Source organism: Cariama cristata, unplaced genomic scaffold, assembly GCF_000690535.1.
Source record: "Cariama cristata isolate BGI_N322 unplaced genomic scaffold, ASM69053v1 scaffold26989, whole genome shotgun sequence".
Classification (NCBI taxonomy): Eukaryota; Metazoa; Chordata; class Aves; order Cariamiformes; family Cariamidae; genus Cariama; species Cariama cristata.
Window position 1 is genome coordinate 15,732 of NW_009638331.1, and position 12,082 is coordinate 27,813.

At 40.2% G+C, this 12,082-nt stretch overlaps 1 protein-coding gene across 1 annotated transcript; it reads left to right on the top strand.

Moving 5' to 3' along the window:
- The first annotated feature begins 2,581 nt into the window (after positions 1 to 2,581).
- GDF2 (growth differentiation factor 2) lies at positions 2,582 to 6,126 on the top strand. The gene is made up of 2 exons (XM_009708664.1): positions 2,582 to 3,165; positions 4,927 to 6,126. Exons 1-2 carry the CDS (start codon positions 2,820 to 2,822, stop codon positions 5,865 to 5,867), a joined length of 1,287 nt encoding a protein of 428 aa, XP_009706966.1. The 5' UTR covers positions 2,582 to 2,819; the 3' UTR covers positions 5,868 to 6,126.
- The last annotated feature ends 5,956 nt before the right edge of the window (positions 6,127 to 12,082 follow it).

Genomic DNA, 12,082 nt, shown 5'->3' on the forward strand with positions numbered 1-12,082 from the left:
TGGAAGACACTGATACCCTTACTCTCTTGGTTCCAATAGATCTTTTGATTTCTATGAATATCCTATAAACCATTCCACTCCATGTTTAAGTTTCTAGAGAAGGTTACTATTGACAAACACTTAAAACAGCAGGTCAATATAACGCTACTAACTAGTCGTAAAAGAACTGAGGATATACTAATACAGGATGATTAAAGACAGAGAAAATAGGAAAACAGCTGATACTAGCCAGCAAACTGTCAAGGACATTTTTTCCTGAAGCAAATCCAATTTCATTCTTTGAGGCCACAGTTTAATTGCCAGAGGTAACAGCAACAGCTAGAATATACCTAGGTTTTTGTGGAGTATTTCAATTCACTTGCGTAAGGCTGCATAATTAAAAGAAACTACTGGACAATATTAATATATTTGTGTATCACATGAATTAGCAACTGTCTTACTACCAAACCTCAAAGAGCAGCTTTCAAACGGAATTGCCACTGAACAAAATTGTTCATTGTAAAGTTTCTGCAAAGCTGACACTTGGCCTGACACTATTTGACATCTTTATATATGAACCTGAAGTCTGTATATAACAACCTCTACAGCGTTTGCAGAAGACAGTATTTAGGAGAGAGGTATTTATGTAGATCACTTGATCTAGCTGCATTTTATGTAATCAAAATTCATTTTAAGGCAGATAGATGCAGAACTTGCTACCTAGGCACAAAGAAAGGAGGCTGCTCCTACCGAGTAAAAGCCTGCACCCTTGAAAGCCATTAACTCTTAAAACAATTTTTTGTGGATATCATGGATTTATGGCACAGCATGAGCATCCAGGGTGATGCTATGTAAAGAGAGCTAATTAAAGCTTTGAAAAGATACACACTGGAGTAGTGAACCACATAAGTAAAGGAGATTTTATTTCTGCATGTGGCACTGGTGGACTACCACTAGAAAACTATGTATAGCCCCAGTGTTCACCGTTCTAAAAAGACATTCAGATTCTGAAAGAGGCATAAAAAAGAAACAAAAACAGTTAGAGAAAATGTCTAATAGCATGTGACTAAAAAGGACAATCTGTTTATTTTATCAAAAAGCAAACTGAGAAGTAACTTGATTACACTGTACAAGTATTTTGATAGAGAGAAAATGCCAGCACTATGGGGCTCCTTAAGCCAGCCAGAAAGTTACAAGAGCCCCTGTCTAGAAGGTGAAGCCAGGCACAATGAAACAACAAATGAAGCATCATGGTTTTTTCAGTGTAAGTGATAATCTTTTAGAGTAAGTGCTACAAAAATTGAAGAAATCTTTGATTCTTTGACATCTTCAGATAAATTCTGGAGACCCTTAAAAAGTTATGTTTTAGTCAAACACAAGTAATTGGGCTCTGCACACAGATAGGAAACACAAAGGCCTTGAGTAAAACGTCTTGCTATGGAGGAGACCAGGATCAATGCCAAATAATCCTTTTTGAATTTCCACCATAGGAACATAATTAACGAGGATCTTGGATCCCAGTTGTCACTTGGACACATAAGTGAGTTTTTGAGAAGTTTGGGATCACTCTAAACACTGTGTATGCACTGCTAGAAAACTGGAAAAGAATGGGCAGAAAGGACAGTATCTTTTCCGCATCTTTGCAATGAGAATTTTTTAAATATAAAAGCTCATACTACTATTCAGAATTTACGGCACGTGCACAGTATGGATTGAGTTCTGCTTAGAAAAAATGATACATTAATAGTACAGTTAAAATATTTATGTATCATTAGATTAAATCATAATGCGTTCATTAAGATAAAAATGATATTTTTGTCTATATATAAACTAGGTTTTTTTCTTCTTCATCACAAAAAATTCTATCATCAGTCTTGTATTTTTGCCTTGGCCCATTCTTCTCATGGATAACAGTATCTTCATAGATAATCTTCTGTATCTTCACAGAGACCTTTTACTTTCTATGTGGCCTTAGAAGGCCTAGTTCTGTCTTCATTTTGAGGTCACTGAAATAATGACTAGTTGTCTTGGTCTGGATTGACCATCAAGAATCTATGGAATATATTACATAAGATACTATAGAAACAAGACTAAACTCCCATACACCAAAGGAATCAAACTGAAAATGGAGAAGCCTGCAAACAACATGAAGCAAACTTGACACAAAGCAGATATTTCACTGTGTACAAACAATAGCTCTTGGCTGATAAACAGAAAGAAGTTTTAAGGTTGTTTGTGTTGTCATGAGATCATGTCTTGCAGAATCACAGGTCTCCATCAAACAATTGGAGATTTTCTGATGGCATATGAAGGGACTGTAATAAAGATTTATGAGATGTTATTTACTAATAGCTAACAGAGTAATTTTATTCTAGATCTCTGTTTTTTAGTCGTGATGAAAATAGGGTAATCTTCTACGTCCCTAAGAAAGCTTCTCCCTGTGTTGGCAAGGAAATGATAGAAGAGTATAATTAAGCAATGATGACCCTAAAGTGAAATGTGGATTCTTTACAATATACAATGTTCTTCCCACCAGCCACATGTGTTTGTCAGATGTTTACAGAATCTTCATTAACTAAGAGCTTTGCTAGATAACAGAAGCTGAAGCATGGCATCAATGACTCTGATAAGGGCAAGTGTACAACCAATCTGCTTGACAACTGACAAGAGGCTGGGGTTTGAAGCAGACTGCAAAAAGAATGCAAGAAAGTGATTTGCAAAGGGCATTCCAGTTGTTTGCCTTCCATCTCCTTTCCTCTGTCTGTAAAGAAACAAGACTTTTAATCAGCTAAAATACCCTTGTCCTCTTGTCTCTCCACCAGAAAGTAAATACAGAAGAAATGCATTATTTCGGAGTATTAGCTGCACTGTCTGTTTTCAACATCATTGCCTGTTTGACAAGAGGCAAGCCTTTGGAAGATTGGGACAAGTTATCAGCTATGGGAAAGTCTGATGCACACTTTCATGATCCTGGGGAAGTGGAAGATGAGACCCATTTCGACTTTAAATCTTTCCTGGAGAATATGAAGACGGATTTACTAAGGGGTTTGAATTTGTCAAGAGTTCCCTCACAAATGAAGACCAAAGAAGAACCACCACAGTTCATGATTGATTTATACAACAGATATGCTGCAGACAAATCCTCCATCCCTGCATCGAATATTGTAAGGAGCTTCAGTACTGAAGGTAGGAGAAGCCCTAAATATGTGGATTCGAATTTTTAAAGAAGTACCTGGACAGTAGGTACTCAGATTCTTTTGAAATTCAGAGGGAACTGAGTGCCTAACTTCCACAGATTCTTTAGAAATGAAACAGATGAAATTTTTGGATTGTAGTCTTGCTCTGTAGTTTCTTTCAATCTTTAAAAAAATACAATTACCTTTAATTTTCTCTTCTTTGATATTTTCACTGTACAATATTCTCTTCTCAAACACATCAACTGAGATGATGCATTGAATAACAGGGTTTACATGAATAATGTTTCTCAAAGCTAGAGATTTGGAACTGAATTTTAATGTTAGAATGCAAACTTTTAATCATCTGTAATTGAGACATCCATGCTAGAGAGCTCTTCTTTCAGGTGGGCTCTTCACATATTTAAAAACCACAGCAGCCAACTCAGAAATGTGTCTCTGGATCCAAGCAAGGAACGGCAGGGCTTCCCCAAAATTCTGGGTTAGATGGAAAGATTTATGAGTAGTCAAGCTTGTCTCAACTAAAAAAATTCAAGATCCCTGTCTGTGTAACATTAAATAGACTTTTAAAAGCTCCATCAAAAGAAGCAGTAAAAAAGTTAGAAGGAAATGCAATCCTTGTGACAAAAATGAGACAGGGAGAATCGAAGCTTCTGTTTATACAAAAAATAGACATGCACAGGTAACAGCATTACAGAGAACTCCAAATGCACAAATTAGTGCCCCTAGTCCTGAAATGGAAAGAAACCTTAACAGTATGAGCTAGATTATAGTTTACATATCTCACTCTCCTCTCCAACTGCTTTAGTGGGTAAACATTGTGAAGAAGTGTCAACATTAGCCAATTAAAATTGTCCTAAAAACCAATCATGATTGAGTAATTACCTTACACTGACCATCAAATAGACATGAGTCAGTGATGACTTTTAAACACTACCAATCTGATCGTCCAGCCAAATATCTGCCTTTCCCAAGGCAGAGTTGCTGGTACTGCACATAGTTTTGCAGGGAAAAACAAAACAAAACAAAACCAAATCACACAAGCTCAGTGAGTCCAGCCTGGAACGGACTGGGACCTGGGCATGTGAGGTTGTTTATCACCAAGTCCCAATTTGGACAGACCCTGAAGCTCCAATTCAGGATTTTCAAGTCCCAATTTAGACAGATCCTGAAGGTTCAAATCAGGATTTTCAGAAACTTTTCTATTTCCCCAAACTCCCAGTAATCCAAGCTGCTTTCAAAGTTATTTGAAGACAACAACAAAAGCCTCAGCACAGCTAGTTCTTGGAGACACTTAAATATGCAGTATACTTCTCTGTATTAGGAGGGCAGTTCATCCTTTGCATGATTATAAGAGCAGGAAAATCATAGGGTTTTTCAGGAATTCTTTGTGTAAAAATCTCTTTAGGAAATTGTTAAATCTGAACACTCTCCAGATGCCTTATTTATGTACTTAATGCTGACCAGCATCATTCACAGCTTGTTCTAGGCAGACTTTTTATGCTCCCCTCCACACACTCACCTGACCATGCAATCCTGGTGAAAATACTACAAATACCAGGGACCTCCATTTCCTCTTTTCACTCCCTGACCTTGAAATTTGGCCAGAAGATGGTTTTTTTAATTATTTTTTTTTTAATGCTGGCTAGCCGTGCTCTTATTTTACCTCCAAAATACATCCTGAGTCTTTTAAAAGCAAGTTACTTGGACAGTCAGAAGCACTGTAACCACGTGTTTTAATTTCCTATTGCAGATGTTGTTTCTTTAGCTTCACCAGAAGAAAATCCATTTCAGAAACACATCTTGCTCTTCAACATCTCTATTCCACGATATGAGGAAATCACCAGAGCTGAACTGAGAATTTATATCTCCTGTCACAGGGAAGTTGGGTCTATTTCTAGACTGGAAGGCAACATGGTCATTTATGATGTTCTAGATGGTGACCATTGGGAAAACCCAGAAAGTACCAAATCCTTCCTTGTCTCCCATAACATCCAGGAATGTGGTTGGGAGATGTTTGAAGTGTCCAGTGCTGTGAAAAGATGGGTCAGGGCAGACAAATTGAAGACTAAAAATAAGCTAGAGGTTGTTTTAGAGAGTAAGGCTCTGGGTGGTTTCACTTGCGGGAAGCTGGATATCAGTGTTACGCCTGACACTAAAAATCTGCCCCTGTTAATAGTGTTCTCCAATGACCGCAGCAATGGGACAAAAGAGACTAAAGTGGAGCTCCAGGAGATGATTGTTCATGAACAAGAAAGTGTGCTAAAGAAATTAGGAAAGAGCAACACTTCATCTGAACAGGAAGAACAAGGAGAGGAAAAGGCAATCACTAGGCCCCACCAGCATGCCTCCAGAAGCAAGAGAAGCATTGGAGCCAACCACTGCCGGAGAACTTCCCTCCATGTGAACTTTGAAGAGATTGGCTGGGATTCCTGGATCATTGCACCAAAAGATTATGAGGCTTTCGAGTGTAAAGGAGGTTGCTTCTTCCCTCTAACAGATAATGTTACCCCAACAAAACACGCTATTGTCCAAACTCTGATGCATCTCCAAAACCCAAAGAAAGCTTCCAAGGCCTGTTGTGTTCCAACCAAATTGGATTCAATCTCCATCCTTTATAAGGATGATGCCGGTGTGCCCACTTTGATATATAACTACGAAGGGATGAAAGTGGCAGAATGTGGCTGCAGGTAGTACCTCTCGGAATAAGGCAGAAGAACAAGGCAGAATCTCTAAGAATAAGAATATCCCCTTTTTCTGCTCTGTGTAAATCTATACATTAGTGATGCAAATGAATATCCTTGCGAACAAGGTTTGGAGCAGGGTATGGGGCTGGTTGTTGTTGCTGCTTGTTTTAAAGGAAAACTGGCATTTAAAGAATGGGAGCCATTGTAAATAGCCTGCATTATATATCATGGCAAAGTGAATACTGGATTAAAGCATTGTGAGAATGAATGAACTATGCATTATTTGGCAAGAGGGATACAATTTTAATACCTTATTTCAACTTTTCTGTTTAATCAATTCTGTTTAGGTCACAAACTAAAGGATTTTCAATAGGGATTTAGGATGTCCTGTAAATGTTTAATAGGTATTGAAATCTAATTCTCTCAGCCAACCCTGACATTTTCAACAGTAAAACTCAGTAAACAGAATATAGTCTGCATGGTAAAGTCAGGAGTCTAAATCCTGCAAGCCCTTTCTTGTATCAGTAATCTCAGAGGCTTTTACAGGCAAATTATTTACCTCTGTAAGTGAAGATTTGCAGTATTCAAAACAGAAGAGACTCTCAGTCTTATTTCATTCCCAAATTTCCTTCAGTGGGTAGCAGGTGCCTTGGTTTCAGCTTTCTTATCCTCAGTGTCCCTATTTTTACCCCTTTATGGCACATACTTGAACGATAAGAAGTGCAGCCTTCCGCTTCTAAGACACTGTTTCCTAGGAGGACCAGCAGGCCTTATCTTTGCACAAAGATAAGGAGCCACTTTGACCTACTGCATATTCTTAGTATTTCTTTGCACGAACATGCAGTCAAAAGACATTCAGCCTTAGAAGCTCTATCCTGAGAGCAGGGGGCGGGGAGGGGGGCAGTTAACAGAGCTCAGCACTTTTGAAAAGCCCAGGCTACTTATTTAGAGGCCTAAATACGTTCTTTGGAGTCTGAGACTGGGGTCCAAATTTTTTTAAACTTCTTCTTAGAAGAAACTCTACTTTACACAGAAAAATCTTTCACCCCTTAGAAGTCTGGGAAAAAATGAAAATGTCTGTGTTCTATGAGACTTATACTGCTTATCATACAATAGTTCTCCTGAGTTCAGTTGTATTTTTACTAAACAAGGACCCTATCTTTCCTGCAATTAAACTAAACTTCCTTTGAGTCTAATGGAGATTTCGCCTGTACAAGCACAGACAAAGTGTCTTCTGTTGGTTTCAGGTGATAGGTCTAAGTGCTGTATAATGCCACCATAGTTCACCTCACTTCTACTCCTCCAACACCTTACACACACACACACACAAAATCTGTCAGAGAACACTTTTGATCCAAACACACAGCAAACTAGACATCCTATCAAAATGGAGAAGAATATCGATGAGGCAAAAATCTAAACAGTAGCTTAATGTATGGAAGCAACAGGATTTAAATCAATACATATGTTTTAAATTAGGGCAGCCTGTGGGCAAGACGAATTCATTTGGCATGAACAGGTCAGCTTGAAATCTAATACACAGTTTATTTACTATTGTTAACTTAATACAGAGCAAACAACAGGTGAGTGTGAGCAGGGCAGTTGTAATTCCATGAAGAACTGCTGGTTACGTCACAAACCGTGAGCACAAAGCACAATTCACCAGAATCCTTGGACTGATTTACAGGCTTTTCCTTTAGAACTGGGCTGCAGTTGGATCAGATCTGAGATCTAGGTCCATGCAAACTCCATCTATCCATAGCTGTGTGTCATTAACCTCTTAAGCTTCCTGTGGCAGTCCTCTCATTTTATCACTCCCCACTGGCTTCTGTCATCTTACAGTCATCATTACGTCTTCCTCCTTTCAGAACCCTTTGTATTCTCTCCCTGTTTTGTTTATGTCTCCTAAACTCATGACATTTTGCACAATTTCTCTTAATCAAGTAAAACAAACCGCCAAACAAGCCCTTGCTATGATCACATTAAAAAAGTTATTCACCCATGTGTCAAGGTAATTGTAGCTGTGTGCCCTTAAGTCATCTAAACACAAGGTCCTATTTATATTTTGACTTCACTGAATACATGACTTTGTCCATAATTAAATGAAAAAGTGGGGAAGGGGAAAGACTAGTTCCCACATGCTCACAGAGTGAAATTCTCAAGAATCACTTTTTTTTCCCCCCACATTTTGAAGTCAAATGTTGATCTTTGTTTCCCAAGCTTACTTGGAGGGAAAAAAAAAAAAAAAAAAAAAGCTTTATTCCCTTTGCCATTTTTGGCTCAAAAACTCAGACACTAGCCATGCTATCAGAATTCCAGAGAAGCTCTATAGATCCCATCCCAAAACCGGAATACAAGTTGCTTTTGTATTTCAAACAAAAAAAATTCATTGCTCTTCCAGCCAGCTTTAACGATCACATTCCCATAGGCTTAATATTTTGTTTGGGACAATAGTAAAATGAAACATGAATCTTTCCACAGGGTGATGATCAGGGTCAGGAAGAAATGAGAACCCAATAGTGACTACAGATGCTACCTACAGCATGGCTGAAGTGTGTGTCAAATTGATGTTTGGTTTTACCTTGTAAATTTAGCAGCTTGATTTATGTAGTTTTGAACATTCAGATTTAAACAACTGCTTGAGTTCCCTCACGTTTCAACTGCTTTAGGATGCAACAAATCAGTCAGGTGGCCAGGATGTGCCAGACAGTATACAGGTTGCAAAGAGCAGACAAAGCACCTTGTCCTCTGCTTCAAGCTGGGCCTCACTGGACACTGAGAAAACCCCTTCTCATCACTGTATTCTGAACATCGACGAGCAGCTTGCTGCTACGGAGGAGCAGGTTGAGGCTTGTGCATTGTGCAGCAGACCCACAGTTAAAATTAAAACTTATTTGTTTAACACAAACATGTGGCTGGAGTATGACCTCCTTCTCAGGCCCATTAGCTACCTGTGTAACAGCTCTGTAGCATCAGAATCACCAGCTGCCTCCACAGCCAATTTTAAGGCTACCCTATAGCACTTCAGTCTTAATAGATAACCATGGTAAGCTGGTCAGGAGATATAGCTGTCACTATTTTTACATAGGTTCCCACCTTGTCTATGTACACAGCAGGCACAATGTCCTCTGATCTCATCGACTCCTCTGTGCCATGTCCCAACACAGAACAACAGCTGATGCAACTTAGCAATTAACAACACAGCACCAGTGATCACTAAAAGTCAAAAATATCTCCATTCTCACTATTCTTTTCCACAGCTGAAGAGGCAGTGGCTTCATGGGAATCTGGAGGTGTTCAGCTGGTATCTGTGCAGACACCATTATACTGGAAAGATCCTGACAATATAGAAATGTTAAGCTAGAATTGCCAATTCCTGATATTCAGAATAGTAAGTTTTAGGCTGCCTCTCAAGGAGACTTACTACTTCAGACACAATTGTGCTTTAACACAATTAATGCTGCCCCCAGACCACAGCTGATTCTTCTCTCCAGGTTCCTCAGAGCCTGGCTGTTACCACATAGCTAAGGCGTGTAGGTGCACAGCCATGCACCACGTAGGTCCACATAGGCATACGCTGTGAGGTCCAGCAGGTATCAGTACCTGGCTGTAGCTCCTCACAGGCAGCACTGAATCGAAGCTTGTTACTGCAAAGAAGAGCTGAAAGGTATAGGTGGGAACACTGAAGCTGGCAAAGCCAACAAGTTAGTAAATGAACAATATCTGTGAGGCAAGACCCTATCCTCAAACAGCTCCAAATCCCCTCTGGCTGTTCTGAACAGATAACAGGACATTGCATCTGACTACTAACCACTTCCCTCCACCTGGTGTTAACTCCTCAACATACCATTTTTTGTGTGTTCAGCAGAGACCAAAACAGGGCAGGTCCCTCCACAGTCTCTAGAGAGCAAGGGGCTCAAAGAGCTCTGCCCGTCCATCTGCAAGGCTGGAGGGTCTAACTGCAAGTGCCTGAGGTGCAAATCTCCTCCGTGCCGCTCCGGGTCTGACCGAGGCCTACAAACCGCCTCAGAGCCATCTTCGGCCTCTCTTCGGCCTTCAATGCTTTCTGTAAGCCCTGCCTCGGGGCCGCAGCTGGGCTATGAGCGGCCTCCAGGCTGCCCACCGCAGCACCGTCTCTGGGCTGTGAGGGGCCTCCGTGCTGCCTCGGCGCCATCTTCAGACTGTGTGGTGCTTCTGCACCAGCTCTGTTCCTTACTTCCCAGCCGTCTTCACACATTTTCTTACTCTCCCTCACATGGTACCTTAGAATCTCTCAACTTAAAGGTGCCTCCTGCCGTCTCCCTCTGGGCTACCCACAGCCTTTTTTGCCCTCACTGTGTCTCTGAGCTGCCCCACTACCATGTCTGCACTGGCTGCTGCCTCCAGGCTGCCCTAGGAATGCTTCATCCTCCATGCTGCCTCAGAGCTGCTCCTGTTTCTTCTTTGTCCTCTCTCTTAAAGCTCCTGCTGGACCATCAGTCATAATTTGGCTAAAAGCCTCACAGGAGAGGAGAATGGCTTCAGTGTTGCCCTGGAAAACGGGATGCCCTGAGTCAGTCCCTTCACTGACGTGTATGGTTGGGATGGAGCCTGGCCAACCCTCTGTTAGCCCTCACAAAAGCCTTGACACTGGCCCAGCACACCAAAAGAGCTGAGCAAGCAGCGTCCCAGCAGCCTGGGCCTTAGTACTGGGCTGGCAATTAAAACTTCCGATTCAGCAACAGGAGACAACCCTAGTTCTTTACAACAAACTACATAGCTTAAGATGCCAACAGCTGCTCTGCCAGGACGTGCTGGGCACTTCCATCCTATGTCAGCATGGCAGACAACGGCACCAGGATGTGTTTGACCAGTCATCAGAGGTGGCAGGCCCTCAGCAGCACAGTCTGCGGGAGTTGAATCAGTTTGGTGGCAGCTGTTCATGATGCCTGGCCTCTAAACAAAGGCTAGCGTGGATGACTGGAATTCTTACTGTTTCAAATAATACCCTCAGGATAGGAGAGCTCTTAATGCGGTATTTAATATTCACTATTTATTATTGGCTAACTCTGTTTGGTGCACCATGCTGAACAAACATGTAAATCTATCAGAAATGTAGAATCTAGAGGATACAGACAATATTATGCAAACAAACAATAAACCAATTCTCCAAGGACTGCACATCAATTTCCCCTTTTTTTTTGAAAAATTACTTACCAAAATTCAAAAAGTATGTTCCTGAATTAGTTCAGGTTGGATAGCTGCAATGCATTTTCCTGAAGCCCTCCTCAATCTTCTGCTTACTTACAATGTGGCAGTTCATCTGTTCAGCAGAGTTGGTCAATGTGAGTTTATCACAGCTGTGCTCTGTGAGCTGTGATGAGTCTCTACCTGTTCCTGGCTGAAATTAGAGAGGTTTCAAAATGGGAATATATGTTTTCTACCCTCTCTCACTCTTTCAAAAAATATATAAATTATCTTCTCATTCTTTTTTGTCCTGTTCTCTTTCTTGGTCACTGTAAAAAGAGAAAAGGGAAGGAAGGGAAAAGGAATATTAACAGAAGGAAATCAAAGTCCAACACATTTTGGATTTAAGTTTTTCTTATTACAAATGTAATCACTAAAGAACTCACTTGAAGTGCTATTTCCATTTTCATAAAATGGAAAGCTTTCAATATTCAAAAAAAAGTGAAAGAAAACTTCCAACAGTTTTGATTTTAATCTACACACGTTTGTACAGCATAAGAACTGAAAAAATTAGGGACAGAAACCTAACATTACTTCTTTTGGCATGGGAATTATAAAGGAATCTAAAGGTGATATTACTTATTATTTGTATTACTAAGGGGCCTAGAAAGCCTACTCAGGGACAAGGTTTCCTTTGTACCAAACAATACAAGAACAGAACAGAAAAGACAGTCTTAGACCATACCTATGCAATCCAGTCATGCCCATCACAGCCAGCTATGAAGTAGCACTGACCCAGACTTGTACATCTATAAAAAGCAGTGAAGTTTGTCTAGAAATACTTACTGAAGTCCTGGAAGCATTAAATATTTCATTAGCATAGTCCTGTGCTTGAGCTAATAAACCTCGTTTCTCAGTATTTAGGAGCCCAATATCACCTTTACATTAATTCTAATTCATACATCTAATTTAAAATATGACTGTATTAGAAGGCTCTACTCAAAGTATTTTATTTCCAGATTTTACCTTTATCCTGTTCACATTTCTGCCAGTGAA

Bases quoted from the DNA above. Each gene is read 5' to 3' on its own strand.
- GDF2 (XM_009708664.1), top strand. From the start codon at position 2,820: ATGCATTATTTCGGAGTATTAGCTGCACTGTCTGTTTTCAACATCATT. The intron at 3,166-4,926 runs GTAGGAGAAGCC...TTCCTATTGCAG, and splicing joins AAGGAGCTTCAGTACTGAAG to ATGTTGTTTCTTTAGCTTCA.